The sequence below is a fragment of the Nomascus leucogenys genome, chromosome 22a (assembly GCF_006542625.1).
Source record: "Nomascus leucogenys isolate Asia chromosome 22a, Asia_NLE_v1, whole genome shotgun sequence".
Classification (NCBI taxonomy): Eukaryota; Metazoa; Chordata; class Mammalia; order Primates; family Hylobatidae; genus Nomascus; species Nomascus leucogenys.
Genome location: NC_044402.1, coordinates 125,164,535 through 125,181,125, shown reverse-complemented (window position 1 = coordinate 125,181,125; position 16,591 = coordinate 125,164,535). Strand labels below are relative to the sequence as shown.

General features: G+C 38.1%; 1 protein-coding gene across 1 annotated transcript in view; it reads left to right on the top strand.

Moving 5' to 3' along the window:
* The window catches only part of CUL3 (cullin 3), a 113,722-nt gene that overhangs the window by 51,120 nt on the left and 46,011 nt on the right, over window positions 1-16,591 (top strand). The window contains exon 3 of the mRNA XM_030802796.1: window positions 125-238. Coding sequence (XP_030658656.1) covers window positions 125-238 — 114 coding nt within the window. The remainder of the gene's footprint in view (window positions 1-124; window positions 239-16,591) is intronic.

Sequence of the window (16,591 nt, the reverse complement as noted above, 5' to 3'; positions counted from 1 at the left end):
CTATAACATTTCTTTGATTTAAATTAAGGATTCCACTTCATTATTTTATTAAACAGATATGTGCATGCTTATATATATGAGTGTGGATGTGTGTGTGCAAACTAATGAGCTCTTCTGTTACTAGGTGCGAGAAGATGTACTAAATTCATTGAATAACAACTTTCTTCAAACGCTAAATCAAGCTTGGAATGATCATCAAACAGCTATGGTGATGATTAGAGACATACTAATGTACATGGTAAGTAGAGCTTTTTAAATGTTTTCTTCCTTTAAGCAGTTAAGCATTTGAAGGCTGGGAACGGTGGCTCACGCCTGTAATCCCAGCACTTTGGGAGGCCAAGGTGGGCATATCATTTAAGGTCAGGAGATTGAGACCAGCCTGGCCAGCATGGCAAAACCCTGTCTCTACTAAAAATACAAAAATTAGGTGCGGTGGTGGGCACCTGTAATCCCAGCTACTTGGGAGGCTGAGGCAGGAGAATCGCTTGAACCGGGGAGGTGGAGGTTGCGGTGAGCTGAGATCGTGCCACTGCACTCTCACTTGGGCAACAGAGTGAGACTCCGTCTCAAAAAAAAGGAAATTAAACATTTCAAAACACAATGACTTTCTGTCTAACTTAGTTATAGTAAGTCTCAGTGTGGAAGGTGGTTTTTATTTTTTAAATGAACAGTACTTTCTTTGTAAGGGCCAACCGAAGCCTATGTGAATAAAAATCTTTTTATTTATTTATTTATTTTTATTTTTTTTGAGACGGAGTCTCGCTCTGTTGCCCAGGCTGGAGTGCAGTGGCATGATCTCGGCTCACTGCAACCTCCGCCTCCCAGATTCAAGCGATTCTCCTGCCTCAGCCTCCCGATGAGCTGGGACTACAGGTGCCCGCCACCACGCCCGGCTATTTTTATTTTTATTTTATTTTTATTTTTAGTAGAGATGGGGTTTCACCATGTTAGCCAGGATGGTCTCCATCTCCTGGCCTCGTGATCTGCCCGCCTCGGCCTCCCAAAGTGCTGGGATTACAGGATTACAGGCATGACCCACCGTGCCCGGCCATCAATAAAAATCGTAATTGTTCACATACTTAGTGAATGCTTAGAATGAGAAACTGAAAGGGAATGATTTAATTTTTTTCTTAGTATTTAGCACTTGTCCTTTAAAATGGAAAATATGGAAAAAACCGTATTAACATCTCCTTAAGAGTTGTTAAATGACAGTGAGAAACAAAAGCTGAATATTCTTACAAGTTTTTAAATCCTAAATTCTTACATCTTCAGTGAGAGAGGATGTCATATTAATACAAGTATTTTTTCTGATAGTCATACGCTCATAGCTGCCATCTATTTTTCTTAATAGTATATTATTGCAGTGCGATATTGCAGCTGGTCTTGTTTAAGGATATTAGCTTCTTCACATGTATATTCCATTTTTCACTGGCTATTGCTGTATTTTGTTTTTATCAGTCAAGAAAAAAATCCTGTTCAGCAAGATCATTTGGAAAACACTGACTTTGATCTAAGCTGTTTAATAACTTTCAGAGAGATTAAATTCTCAGTTAAAAAAATTTGGTGTTATAGAATGACGCTAGATTCATTAAGTTTAATTGTTGTATCACTCCAAAATTAATAAGTTAATGACTTGTTTTACTTCAGTGTTTATGTTTGTGTATTGGATATAATTATTTTTTCCCAAGGTTTTACCTTTTTATATTTTTATTTCTAGTTTTTTTAGTTTTAATGTAGTGATGAGAGCTTGTCCTAGTTTCTTTCACTTGGTAGAATAAAGCAATGTTTGGAAAGAATTTCCAATGAGAACAAACAGCTGTAAAGTTTTTTGTTCTGCTCTGTGAATTCAGTCAGGCCTATTACCCCTGGTTTTGTAAGGGCTTAGTGGCAAGGGGGTCAGGGAGAGGACACTTCACTTTTAAGGGATTTGATAAAAGGTATAACAAATTATTTAGCTTTTCTGAACATCATTTTTCTCATCCGGTTATAAATTAACCTTGTGTTATCATTTTTAAGTTAAATGAGATGGTATGTGACAACATATATCATAATGTCTGGCATATAAATTTGAAATAAGTTAGCTTGTTGTTTTCGAAGTTCTAAATATGGTGAGTCTTTAAATTACATCCCAACTAACATTAAGATAGAAAACCACTTGTAATCTTATGGTTTATTCTTTTGACAAAAGAAGTATTTTAAAATTTTATACATATGCATACTCTGATGTTATTTTTAAAGTGTTTTGTTTCAGTCCTCCTCCTCCCTTTTTTTCTTTCTTTTTTCTTTTTTCTTTTTTGCAATGAAATCTCAAACGTTGAATTCTGGCTCTACACATGGTCAAGAAGTTAATTAGTTCACGCCTCAGGTCCCTCATCTATAAAATGAAAATAATATTGGGTAGAGTAGTCATGAGGCTTAAGTGGAACAATTCATGTAAACCACTTGTAGGGCTTGGCCCATAGTAATATGCTCATTAGAGATTAACTGGTATTATTTCTTGTCCCTTCATCTTTTCATCAAACCCATTCGGTAGTACCACAGTGCTGCATGAACTGAAAATTCATACAGGGTAGTTTGATGCCACTGTTTGACGCATCACAGACCTGTGGTCAACCCTTCACACTGCCCAGCAGTTTCACTCTTTTTCTTTAGTCAGCTTGCTCCAGCAGTTATTTCTCTTCAGACCTCCATCTCTCCCTTGGGTTCCCTCCCTTGTAGTAAATGATCTTGCCTTCTATTTCTCAGAGAAAAGAGAAAGCATCAGGTAGGAAGTATGTTCATTTTTTGCCACTAAATCTAGAACTTGTATTTTCTCCCCTTTTATGTTTTTCTTTTTCCCTCCTCTTTTAGTAGAAGGTGGTGTCCTCTTCTGTCAGAGGCCACGTCTCAACCTGTGCTGTGGGTCAATCCATTTCTACCTTGTCATGAACCTTAAGTATTTTAGAGTTCTGCCTTTCATACTGGATCTTACTCAACCAGCATTAAACATGTTCAAGCCACTCACTCAGTCCTCAAAATACAATTCTATTAAATTCTCTGGTGAACCCCTGTGCTGTCTCCCAGGATCTGTCATGTGTCATTCATAGCTAAATGTGTCATAAGAAATGTTGACATTTGCCATCTTCCTTTTCTCATCTTTCATACACTTTGAATACATTACAGTTAAGCTTCTACCTCAACTATTATGTTAAGTTTTGCCCTTACTAGTATCACCATGGTATGTTTTCATCTCCGAATACAGAGACTGCTAATCTCCATTCTCCTTGGTTTTTTTTTTTAAGCAGCATTTGCCACAGTTGGTCATTCCTTCGTTCTTCTAACATGTTTCCTTGATTTCTGTAACAAAGAACTCTCTTTGTGTGCCTCCTACCTACCTTCTTACTGTTTCTTAGCTTCTCCTCCTCCTCCAACGACTACTAACTGCCCCCACTATCCCCCCTTAAATAGAGGCATTCTTGGGGTTTAGTCCTAGTTCTTCTCATGGTACACTGTCTTCACCGTATGTAGCTTCATGTGCCTCTGCAGATGATTCCCAAAGCACGTCTCTAGCTTCATTTTCTGAGATTCAGACTCATATATTCACTTGTCTGGTTAATGGAGCCTTCATTCTCTGAAGTACTTCAAACTTGGCATGTCCAAATGAGCTCATAATCACTATCATTCAGTTGTTCATACTGAAACCTGAGAATTATTCTTATAAGTTCCTTCTTTCTCCCTACATCATCTGTTGCTAGACTCTCCAGTTTTCTCTTTATTGTCTGTTATTCAACATCAAGCCACCTTCATTTCTCTCTTGAAATATTCAGTGTCGCTAGTCTTACAGTGTTCACTGGGCTCTTCTCTGTTTTCCATATTGCTCCCAGGATTACTATTTTAAAGCCAAATCTGATCATGTTACTGCCGTGTTGAAATCCTTCTCTCTTATCTTGGAATTCTTTTACATGTCTTCTGTCTGGAAATGTTTCTATAATTTTTTTTTTCCTTAATGTCACTTGCTCTACTTATCCTTTATGTCTTACCTTATATTTCTGGTAAGCTTTCCCTGACCCACGTACTCTCCACTGGCTGCAGTTGCTCTCATTGTACCTAGTACTATTCCTTTGCAACATTTATCACAGTCATTAACCAACTGTTCAGTGTGTAGTTTGCCCACTGGACTGTATGAGGATGGAAACAGTGTTTGTGTCACTATTGTGTTTTTAATACCTACCACAGCTCCTTGTACAAACTAGGCACTTACATAGTATCTTTAATGAGTTGGTGCAGAGTTATATAGTATTTTTTTTTTAAATAAACTACACTTTTTAAAAATGCTTATTAAAAATATGCTATTTTAGGCCAGGCACAGTGGCTCACACCTGTAATTCCAGTACTTGGGGAGGCCTAGGTGGGTGGATTACTTGAGGCCAGGAGTTTGAGACCAGCCTGGCCAATGTGGTGAAACCCCATCTCTACTAAAAACACAAAAAATTTGCTAGGTGTGGTAGTGCCTGCCTATGATCCCAGCTACTCGGAGGCTGAGGCAGGAGAATTGCTTGAACTTGGGAGGCAGAGGTTGCAGGAAGCCAAGATCATGCCACTGCAGTCTAGCCTGGGTGACAGAGTAAGACTCTTATCTCAAAAAAAAAAAAAAAAAAAAAAAAAAAAAAGGCTACTTTAGGTTCAAAAAGAAAGTGTTTACCTTCATGTTCTGCAAGATTTTTTAAATTTTCATATCCTTCATTTACTTATATTGCCTTTTTATGTGTAGTGTTCTAGGCTTAATTAAAATATACTTAAAAGTACATTTTTATGTTTTTTTTTTCTTTTGTTTTGTTTTGTTTTGTTTTGTTTTTTGAGACAGGGTCTTGCTCTGTCGCCCAGGCTGGAGTCCAGTGGCGCAGTCTCAGCTCACTGCAACCTCCGCCTCCTGGGTTGAAGCAATCCTCCTGCCTCAGCCTCCTGAGTAGTTGGGACTACAGGTGCGTGCCACCACTCCTGGCTAATTTTTGTATTTTTGGTGGAGATGGGGTTTCGCCATGTTGGCCAGGCTGGTCTCGAACTCCTGCGCTCAAGTGATCCACCTGCCTCAGCCTCCCAAAGTGTTGGGATTACAGGCATGAGCCACTGTGCCCAACTGAAAGTGCATTTTAAAATTAAGGTAAAATTTAACATGCGTTGAAATGAACTAAAGTGTACAAAATGATTTTTGACAAACATATGCACCTCTCTAACCGATACCTCATTTAAGATAAAATATGCTTTTAATTTTTCAAAAATCAAAAAAGTTTTTCTCTGTGGACATCTCCACTTTTTTTTTTTTTTTTTTTTTTTTTTTTTGGTAAGACTTTTATCCTCAACCTGGACTCTTAGGTTCTATTACCAACTATGCACGTTTCTTGTGGTTACTGGCTCTAACTATTGGGATTTTAGATCTTAGGTCCAGAGCAGGAGGAGATAAGAAACTTCACTGTCTGCCCACCCACTACCTACTCAGCTAGCTGACTTTTGTTTTGTTTTGTTTTGTTTTTTGTTTTTCGAGATGGAGTCTCGCTCTGTCGCCCAGGCTGGAGTGCAGTGGCGCGATCTCGGCTCACTGCAAGCTCTGCCTTCCGGGTTCACACCATTCTCCTGCCTCAGCCTCCTGAGTAGCTGGGACTACAGGCGCCTGCCACCACGCCTGGCTAATTTTTTTGTACTTTTACTAGAGAAGGGGTTTCACTGTGTTAGCCAGCGTGATCTCGATCTCCTGACCTCGTGATCCGCCTTCCTTGGCCTCCCAAAGTGCTAGAATTACAGGTGTGAGCCACCAGCCTGGCCTAGCTGACTTTTACTCTTAACAAGGAGGTGTCTATGTCTAAAATGTTATGCATGATACTGTGGGACACACTGCCTCTTGAAAATGTAAATGAAGTCACAGGTTACATGGAGATAACCATTGTTCAATTTGTCCCACATAACTTTGTTGTTTGGCAGGTTTGGTGTTGCAGAAAGTCAACTCTACATGTCTCTTGATGGAACATGTGGCCTCTAGTTTCTGCCACCCCACCCCTTCCTAATGTTTGAGACTTGCATTACCTGTTTGGCTCCTGAAAGCATTAAGAGTTTGTAATCCCCGCTTTACTTACGTATGTTAATTTGATTCATTCTTTTTTTTTTCTTTTTGAGAGGGAGTCTCAGTGCAGTGGCACGATCTCAGCTCACTACAAGCTCCGCCTCCCGGGTTCATGCCATTCTCCTGCCTCAGCCTCCCAAGTAGCTGGGACTATAGGCACCCACCACCACAACCTGGCTAATTTTTTTTTTTTTTTTTTTTTTTTTAGTAGAGACAGGGTTTTACCATGTTAGCCAGGATGGTCTCAATCTCCTGACCTTGTGATCTGCCCACCTCGGCCTCCCAAAGTACTGGGATTACAGGCATGAGCCACCACACCCAGCCGATTCATTCTTTTATTAAAGAAATAACTCTATGTTTAGCTTATAAGATAGTTTGGGACTGGTTAATATGTTTCACTTTCAGTTTTATTCAAATGATTAATGATTGGGAAAAGATTTGATGTTACAGAAAGTTTGTTATATACATTATATTACAGCCTGAATTATTGATGCAATCCATAAGTATTTATTAGTATTTGGTTCATTTTTCTCTTTCAAGCTATGAAAATGAATATAATATTAAGGGAAAATTATAGAGAGTATTCTATAGGCTACTCGAGCAATTACAGTTAATGTCAAAGGGAACAAAATGATTTTCTATCTTGATCTTCTGTTAAGGCTAATAGAAGAATTGCTGCGCAAAACTTTATGGAGAATTTCAAAGGTATTTTTGTGTTTCTTCTTGAATTTGTCTGTATTTCCAGTCATTTTCACAAACAGCAAAGGTAGAGTAGTATTGCAAATTATTCTGAAAGGAGATCAGAGGGAATCAATTCAAAGGAATGGGGAGAGAGTAACCCAAGAAAGGAGGGTCACTGCTTCTTTGAGCTATTTGGAAAGTCATCAAGGATGGGTAAAGAGATGAAGTGGAGTGTAAAAATAACTTTATGAAGAGGAGAGAAGCTGAGAAACTCTCTTTTGTTATTCTAGTCTCCTTAGTAAGGTAGAAGGTAGGACCATCAGTTTAGGGTGACAGAAGCATGTGAGTTGTTGAGCCCTTAAGGAGTGTGGTAGGCTATCCCCTAGCCCCCCAATCCCAAAATATGTCCATGACTAATCATTGAAACCTGGGAATATTACCTTTATATGGCAAAAGGGACTTTGCAGATGTGATTATGTTACGGATTTTTAGATGAGATTATCCCGGCCTGTTCCCCTAGAACTGATGTAATCATACTGGTTCTTACCAGAGAGATGAAACAGTCAGTCAGAGAAAAAAGGTGATATGATTGTAGAAACAGACCGGAGTGATGCACTTTGAAAATGGAAGAGGGGGCACTAGTCAAAGAAGACAGATGGCCACTAGAAAAGCAAGGAAATGGATGCTCCCTGAGAGCCTCCAGAAGGAGCCAGCCCTGCCAGCATCTTTGCTTTAGCCCGCTGAAACTGATTTCAGTTTTCTGAATTCTAGAATATAAGAGAAGAGATAAACCACAAATTTGTGGTAATTTTTACAGCAGCTATAAGAAACTAATACAAGGAAAAAAATGGAATGCTCACTGTGCTGTGACCAAGTAGGTGTAAATAAATGGATTATCTATAGTTGTGAGGGGATAATTTAGGTGAGTTGGCACAAATTTTGTATAGTGGAGCCAGTTAGAGTTTGTCCTTTTTCCAGGGTATTTAGCCTCAGAGAAGAGTGTTCAAAATAAGGAAGACCCACTGATAGAATTTTCCCTCTTGGGTGTGGGGGAGAATTCTAAGATAGTAGCATTTTTTAAATGGTTGCTGTGGGTCTGTGCTGTTAAAGGAAGCAAGTGAATCTCATATCGTCCATGTAATAGAAGTATTACGTATTTGGGATCAGTAGACCTGGAGATCTAGTGAGAATGAGAAATGGGATCATTCAAGTGTAACAAAGTAGGAGAGGTGGGAAGAAAAAGATGATCTTCAATGCCAGAGTTATTTGATGTCTTCTAATGATGAGGTTCAAGGTTTGCTTATATCAATGTGTGGCTGGAGGGAATCTTGATAAAATGCAAGATTAAAATTTAGGCATCTTTAAGTAGTGTGTCAGGTTGCTCATTAGTGCGAATGTTGTAGTGCGAATGTTTCTCATAGTGCGAACCAAAGGTAATAGGTGGCAAGGAGCAGAGTTTAGATGAATACTGTACTCTATTTGCTAAAGCTACCGTGGAGAATTTGTGTGCCTTTTTGGAGGCCAGAAGATAGGATGAGAACATAGAGATGATGGAGTCTGTGGGTCTGTATTTTCTCATGTAGATTTTGATGATTTTAGCTCTTTAAAAAGTTCGTTCACAATATTCTAGGTTGCACATTTAGAGAATTTTGAAAATAACTATATTCTGGAAAAGCACAGATAGATTAAGAATTTTCCTGGCACCTTCTCTGCTTTCAGAATGATGTACTAGAAGAAATAGGATGCAGTGACTTTTGGGCTATACCTCTTCAACGTTTTGACTGACTTTGCTTTTGTAAGAAAGGTCTTTTTAAGACAGGCTTTCCCCATTTGTGCTCTAATTTTTTTTTTTTTTCTTTGAGACGGAGTCTCGCTCTGTCGCCCAGGCTGGAGTGCAGTGGCGCAATCTCGGCTCACTGCAAGCTCCGCCTCCCGGGTTCACGCCATTCTCCTGCCTCAGCCTCTCCGAGTTGCTGGGACTACAGGCGCCTGCCACCACGCCCGGCTAATTTTTTGTATTTTTAGTAGAGACGGGGTTTCACCGTGGTCTCGATCTCCTGACCTCATGATCCGCCCGCCTCGGCCTCCCAAAGTGCTGGGATTACAAGCGTGAGCCACCGCGCCTGGCCTCGTGCTCTAATTTTTATAGCTATGACTGACCAGTGTCCAGTACCCCGGCATCTTTTTATAGTTAGAAGCCAAGTGCTAGGCCTTATGTCAAGGAAACCAGGGCATCATGAAATACTGTAAAGGTTAAGAATGTGCCTGATAATAAGGGTTTCTTCCTTCCTTGAATTCCTGCTTCTTTTTTATTTTATTTTTCTTTCTACTTAAAAATGTTATTTAATATTCTTCAGCCTCTATCTGAAACAGATTAATAGAACAGTAAACTTTTTTTTTTTTTTTGAGACTTAGTCTTGCTCTGTCGCCCAGGTTGGAGAATGATAAACTTGATTGCTGTGCCTTGTGAACTGTTTTCTGGGTGTATGCAGTGATGTTTTTAGCAGTCCATGACATTAAGTTTAGGAAGGCAAGTATTCAGTGTTTACACTGCCTGACGTGAAGTAGACCCTGTGGTCAGAAATAGAGCACATTATTTCTTTTCCTTTTCTTTTCTTTTTTTTTTTTTTTTTTTTGAGACGGAGTCTCCTTCTGTCACCCGGGCTGGAGTGCAGTGGCACAATCTGCAGCCTCTGCCTCCCGGGTTCAAGCGATTCTCCTGCCTCAGCCTCCCGAGTAGCTGGGATTACAGGTGCCCACCACCACGTCCAGCTAATTTTTTTGTATTTTTCTTAAAGACGGGGTTCACCACATTAGCCAGACTGGTCTCGAACTTTCAACCTCAGGTGATCCACCTGCTTCAGCCTTCCAAAGTGCTGGAATTACAGGCATGAGCCACAGTGCCCAGCCCAGAAATACATCACATCTTGATAGAGTAAAGGGAATGAACTTGTGTACATAAAGTGGACTCTGTCAATGTATATAGGAAGTTTGGAGTAGTGAGAAAAATGTTTAATGTGAATTGAGAAACTAGTTCCTGCTTTGTCATTAATTTGCTTAAGTTATTTACCCTCTCAAGACTCTTGTTTCTGTATCTGTAAAATTATTGGACAAGAGATCTGATTGTTATCTTTTGGGAGTCATAGATCCTTTGGAAAATGGTCATATTTCATGAACTCTCTCCTGGAAGAGGCAGGCATGTGTGCATGCACATACCATAGAACACATACTTTGTGCAGTTTCAAGGGGTTTATGGGTGCCTGAAACCTATCTATGGAATCTGTAAGGATATGTTGATTAGATTATTTTAAATGTTAGAGCCCTTTTAGCTCTTAAGTTTTATACCATCTTAAAACTGAAAGTGAACAGCTAGGTGTGGTGTCTGAGGAATTATGATAATGAAGGAAGAAAACAGGGTAGATTAAGTTGATCACAGTTTCTTTAGGAACTCTTCAAGTAGGTTAATGTAAGCCTTCCTTGGCTGTAAGTCTCCCCAACACTGCTACTCAAAAGAGCAAATAATAACTTTCACTGTTGGTGCATGCCAGGCACTGTTTAAGTACTTTATGTATGTTAATTTATTTAATCGTAACAATATTATTATCTTATCATTATTTTTATTTTTAAGCAATACTTCAGGAGATCAATAAAACAAAAAAATTTATTGTGTTTCTTTGAAGATAAATGTTTTTCCGAATACATAACAACAGATATCATTTATTACATACCTGTATCACTGTGCCACATGTTTTAAATACTTGACCTTAAAGTTGAATGTTATCTCCATTTTTGTGAATGAAAAACTGAGGTTAGAAAGATTAAGAATGAGGTTAGAGAGATTAACCTGCCAAAATCATACATTTACTGAATAACTGGAGTAGAACATTGGGTTTAAGCCTTTGAATTTGCAGTGTTTGATTTTTGATACAAATTTGAATTTAGAATTTGATTCTAAAGCTCATGGTCTTCACCACTGTGCCCTATCAATCACCTCAGTGCAAAAGAATTACATTAATTGACTGTTTAATAGTTTATGATAAACCCAGAGTTTTAAGGTGTATCACTTGTTCTATGTATTGAAGCATTTAGTTTGTTTACATTTAAAATAATTACTGGTACATTTGGGTTTAAATTTACTGTCCTATTTTTTTCTGTCTCATCTGTTCTTTGTTACTTTCCTCAGCTTTTTTTTTTTGCTTTCTTTAGATTAATAAGTGTATTTTATTACCCCCACCCCCCATTAGCTTATTATTTACATGTTATTATTATTTTAGTAGTTACCTTAGAGATAATATGCATTAGATTAGTTTTTTGTTTTGTTTCTTAACCACTTTCTGGGTAGGGCAAAGGTCTTAGAACATTTTGACTTCTTAGGGTTTTTCCCCTTTGGTTTTTATACTTTTGATCCTGGGTTGTTGTTGTTTTGTTTTGTGGGGGAAAGGGGCAAGCATGGTGTTTTAAAATTTGAATTCCAGTATTATGTGTGAAAAATTGTGGAGGCCCTGGATGATACCTTCCTCCAAAGTAAATTTAATTTTGTTCCGGCAGGCAGGTAAAGTACAGTCAGCTCACCATGATCTAGTTGAGGCTAGCTTTTAGTTAGCGTTGGTCTGTTAACAGTTTGCCTTTATTTCCAGGAGACACCTATTCACAGAGCATAGTTCCTTTGGGGTCTGAACTGAAAGAAAGCCCGAGGTGTTTGCCGGGTTGCCTTCTGAATTAATGTTCCTAGAATTCTAACAGTTGTCTCTTCAGCACAGATCTTCAGCCTCCTTTTGATACTTTCTGTTTGGATTCTTGGTGTCATCACCCCTTGCTTAGGGTGCTGTATCAGTAAACATCTCAGTGAAAAATTTCTTGCAGAATTTGCAGCTCTTTGTATTTCTCTCCTCTTCAGAACCTTGACCTCTTAAGTCCTAGCTGCTTGGTAACCAACCCCACTTTTGTCTTTCTGGTTGGGCTCTTATTTCCAGTCCTCCAAATACAGCAAGTGACTGAAGGGAACCAGTGAAGGCTGGTATGGGGCTCCTCTCAGTATGTTTGCCTTTTCCCGGAATCTTGGCCCCACAAGTCTAGGTTGCCTTTGTTAGTCTTGATGCTTTTAAACACTGGGGGTTTTTGGTTTGTTTTTTTAATTGTGGTCAAATACATATAAAATTTACCATCCTACCCTTAAGTGTGCAGTTCAGAGCTATTAAGTGTATGTTCATATTGTTGTACAGAACTGTCACCACCATCCTCTCCAGAATTCTTTCCATCTTGCGAAACTGAAATTCTTACCCACTAAACAGTAACTTTCCATTTTCCCCTCCACTAAGCCTCTGCCAGCTACCATTCTACCTTCTCTGTTTATGATTTGATCACTCATTACCTCACGTAAGTGGAATCATAAGGTGTTTGTCCCTTTGTGACTGGCGTATTTCACTTAGCATGTCCGTAAGGTTCATCGTATTATGGCATATGTGAGAGTTTACTTCCTTTCTAAGGCTGCATAATACTGCATTGTATGTGTAGACCGCATTTTGTTTATCTGTTCATCTGTTGATGGACACTTGAGTTGTTTTCACCTTTTGGCTACTGTGAATAATGTTGCTATGAACACGAATGTACAAATACCTCTTCAAGACTGTGCTTTCATTTCTTTTGGGTATATACCCTGAAGTGGAAGTAGTGGATCCTATGTTAATTGTTTTTGTAATTTTTGAGGAACTGCTATATTGCTTTCCACAGCAGCTATACCATCTTAGGTTCCCACCAACAGTGCACGAGAGCTCTAATTTCTCCACATTCTTGTCAAAACTTGTGTTTTTTATTTTGTGTTTTGTGGTTTTTTTTGATAATAACTCTTCTAATGGGTATGAGGTGGTAGTTTTTTATTTTCATCCAGCTTTTATAGTTGTTCTTCCAGGGGAGTTGGTCTTACAAAAGCTTTTCTTTCAGTACTAAAGGTGGAATAACATTTTGAGGTAGATGTTATTTTACAGATGAGGCAACTGAGACAGATACTAAGGTCACACCTAGTAAATGGCAGAGACAAGACTGAAACAGAGGCTATCTGGTTCTTGAATCAGTGTTCTTAACCACTGAATTGTATTGCTTCTCTAATACAGGTCTTCTTTCATGAAAGATAGTCTTATAAATTCATTGCTCTAAGACCTCAAAGTGTAATTAACTGTTTTTTTTTCCTCTGACCTCTAGATTATTAAATTTGAAGTAGAGAACAGTGTTTTTATTTTATTAATTATTGCAGTTTACACAACTTTAGAGAAACATGGATTTGATTTGTCCACTATCTTGGTAGACAATTCTTAAATGGAAATTATTTTTAAATAAAATTTTTTCACAACTGTTTTTCTTGTTAAAATTTTTCAGACCCCTGAGAAGGATTTTTTTTTCTTTTTTTTTTGAGACAGTGTCTCACCCTGTCACCCAGGCTGGAGTGCAGTGGCAGGATCTTGACTCACTGCAAGCTCCTCCTCGGGTTCATACCATTCTCCTGCCTCAGCCTCCCAAGTAGCTGGGCTACAGGCTCCCGCCACCACACCCTGGCTATTTTTTTTGTATTTTTTAGTAGAGACAGGGTTTCACTGTGTTAGCCAGGACAGTCTCAATCTCCTGACCTCGTGATCCGCCCGCCTTGGCCTTCCAAGAAAGATTTTAAGAAAATTTTTACTGTGGTGGAAACTCTGAGCTTTTCAGTAGTGGCTAAGCCTACACCAGGTTTTTTGACACCATATCATATGCTTCTCTACCAAATTTATCAGTAATATTTATATATCTAGAAATGTTTATTTGTACAGTTTACTAATTCATATGTTACTGGTGCTGTTTTAGAAATGTAGTCAGTTACTGGTATCACGGAAAGTATTGAGACAGTTCTTTAAACTTTGATCTAATTATAATTAGACTTTTTCCCCCATTATGATTCTGCAGTAGAAACTTTTTGCTACTTTTCTGCTCATTTAAAATTTTTCTATTTCTGTCTTCATTGTGTTAAACCTTTTTAAATCTGTATTTATTTCATGATTCGAAAGTGAACTCTGTTTGAAAATATTTTATTACTTGTTAATAGAGGATTACCTTAGTGATTAAATTTGGTAAGGCAGGTTCTAACATGTTCTGACAGACATGCCATAGAGTTATTTGCCTCTTTTTTTTTTTAATTTTAAATGTGAGTTTAACTTTTCAGGGTTTATCTCTAGCTTACTAGCAGAGTAAGTATTTAATACTTATAAAGATTTTTTAACCCTGTTTACATTTGTCTTTTCCTATTCTCTTTTACAGTAGTAGACACAAACAGTTACAGATGTTCTTAGTATGAGGATAAGACACTGAAAGAAGAACTATTTAAGAGTTTGATTAGCCAGCTTGACAGCTTAAAAAACCAACTTTCACAGGAATTCACACATTGTTTAACTTTTTTTTCCCCCTAAATAAATAGCTACTGCTGGCCGTATGTGGGACCAGGCAGAGGATAGATGAATGAGTATTAATAAATAACCATCCTTGGTCTATTAGGAGTAGTATTAAAAGTACTGAACTACTTTGAGAGGCCGAGGCTGGTCAGCAGTTCGAGACCAGCCTGGCCCAACATGGTGAAACCCTGACTTTACTGAAAATACAAAAATTAGCCGGGCATGGTGGCACATGCCTGTAATCCCAGCTACTAGCGGGGCTGAGGCAGGAGGATCACTTGAACCTGGGAGGCAGAGGTTGCAGTGAGCCAAGATCGTGCCACTGCACTCCAGCCTGGGCAACAGAGCGAGACTCTGTCCCAAAAAAAAAAGAAAGTACGAAACTACTGGACTTTAAAGCAAACATGTTATTAAAAGCTCCCTTAAACTTTGTAATAGAACCAGAGGACTCTTGTATTTATATTTATACTAAGCTTTCAGAGTTGAATGTGACCCAAAGGTTAGTTATAGAATTTGTTCTCAAACACCTGTTTACTCATAGTTACAAATGAAACATTAGATAGGAATGATAAAATAACAATTTTTAAGTTGTTTCTTTCCTTGGGTGCACCATTGATTTTGCCCAGAACCCATTTATCCTAGCTTGCGTTTCTGTAACATATGACTATTAAAAATATTTACTAAACTTTTTCTTGCAGGTAAATTAAGTAGTAAGAGTTAAGTTGTTTTTTTGAACTTCATTTTCACATTTGTTTTTATTTTAACTTTTTATTTAATTTGTTTGTAATGCCATTCCCTGAGTAATGAAACAATTTAGCGCACTTTAAGAGACACCCCTTGACTTTGCGTAGGTTTAGCTTCAATAGGAACTGTATTTTTGCATCGTGTGTCTTGACACCTTTGAGCATACTTTTATGTGCTGAATTTGATTTCTTATACGTCATTTAACTATTTAGATATGTTGGTAGGGTGAAGAGGAAAAGGCACATCTTTGCCAAGATGGTGGAAGTAGTACTATCTGTGGTCTTGTAGGGCCAAGCATTTTGTTGGTGTCCTCGTGGCTTCTGGGCATGCAAAGAGCCCTAGGCCTTGAGTAAGCATTTGCAGGAGTTTTCCATGGAGGTCACCTGGTTGAGCTTTCCTTTTCTTGTGGCTTAGAAAGACTCCATCTCCCTCCACTCCAACTCCTGGAGACCTGCCTGTCCTAGTTGATGTTTTAAAACAGGTGGTGCTTTTGTATTTTTTTATCCAGCCTTTATAGTTCTTGGCAGGGAAGTTGGTCTTAAAAGCTATTTATTTTCAGGACTAGAAGTAGAAATGAGTGGAATAGCATTGTGAGATAGATGTTATGTTACAAATGAAGTGCTTATGTTACAAATGAAGTTGGTTTATCAAGCTTACTGTATGGATGAAGTCAGACGCAGAACCAGCTGTGAAAAGGGGGTCATGAGATGGATCCCCACCATTGGCTCCTGTCTCTCACCACAGGTCCACCTAGGTTGTGAAAGTTTTTGCTCATTGCAGGCCTGCTTGGCCAAGGAATAGCAACCCTTGAGAGAGAACTGTAAATAGAGATTTAAAATGTGATTTATCTCTGTGGTGATGAAACTCACATCCCTTTATGTAAATATAATGCTTGACTCACATTAGGCTTTCGAACATGTTTTTCAGAACATTTTATATTTAAAATGCCTGTTTTTGGCTTTAAAAAGGCAAATAGAAAAAGCCACCAACTTTCTATCTCTGCTAAGCTCTCTTTAGTAGGTAAGTGACTAATGTCAAACTCATACTACATTTTGGTCAAAGCCTGGGATTAAGACATTTTAAAATCAGTCTTTAATTTTTTTTTTCTCTTTTGGAATGATTTTTAAAATCTTGTTCATACTTTGAGATTGCTAGTTAGAGGTTAACCGGAGCTGGGACTTTTAAAAAAATCTTAAAAAATAGACACATAAAAATTAAAACCTCACAAGAATTTAAATGATATTAAAATCATATCATGTGCATATCACAAGTTTACTGTGAATATATGTATACATTTCTGTTTAACATATGCACACAAATACTCAACGGTTACGCATTTGTACCCTTAATTGTACGTGATGGTAATTAATCATACATGTCAGACATTTAATATAAATGATTATTTAGTATTACTATTAATAGTTTTATAGAGCCACACTTAAGTTTCTGTGTTTCTTCTGCATTGATTAGCTCTTTTTTATCTATAATGAAATTTTAGGGTTATCAAGTTTTTCTTAATATTATATGTCATTTAATTATAATCACACACATCTTGACAGTCTCAAGTTGAAAGACAAAGGCTTAGCTCTTATACCACAGTAACCCATGGCTTTAAACATTCTATGTTCTGCCTACACCTTCCAGATTCAGGTTGATT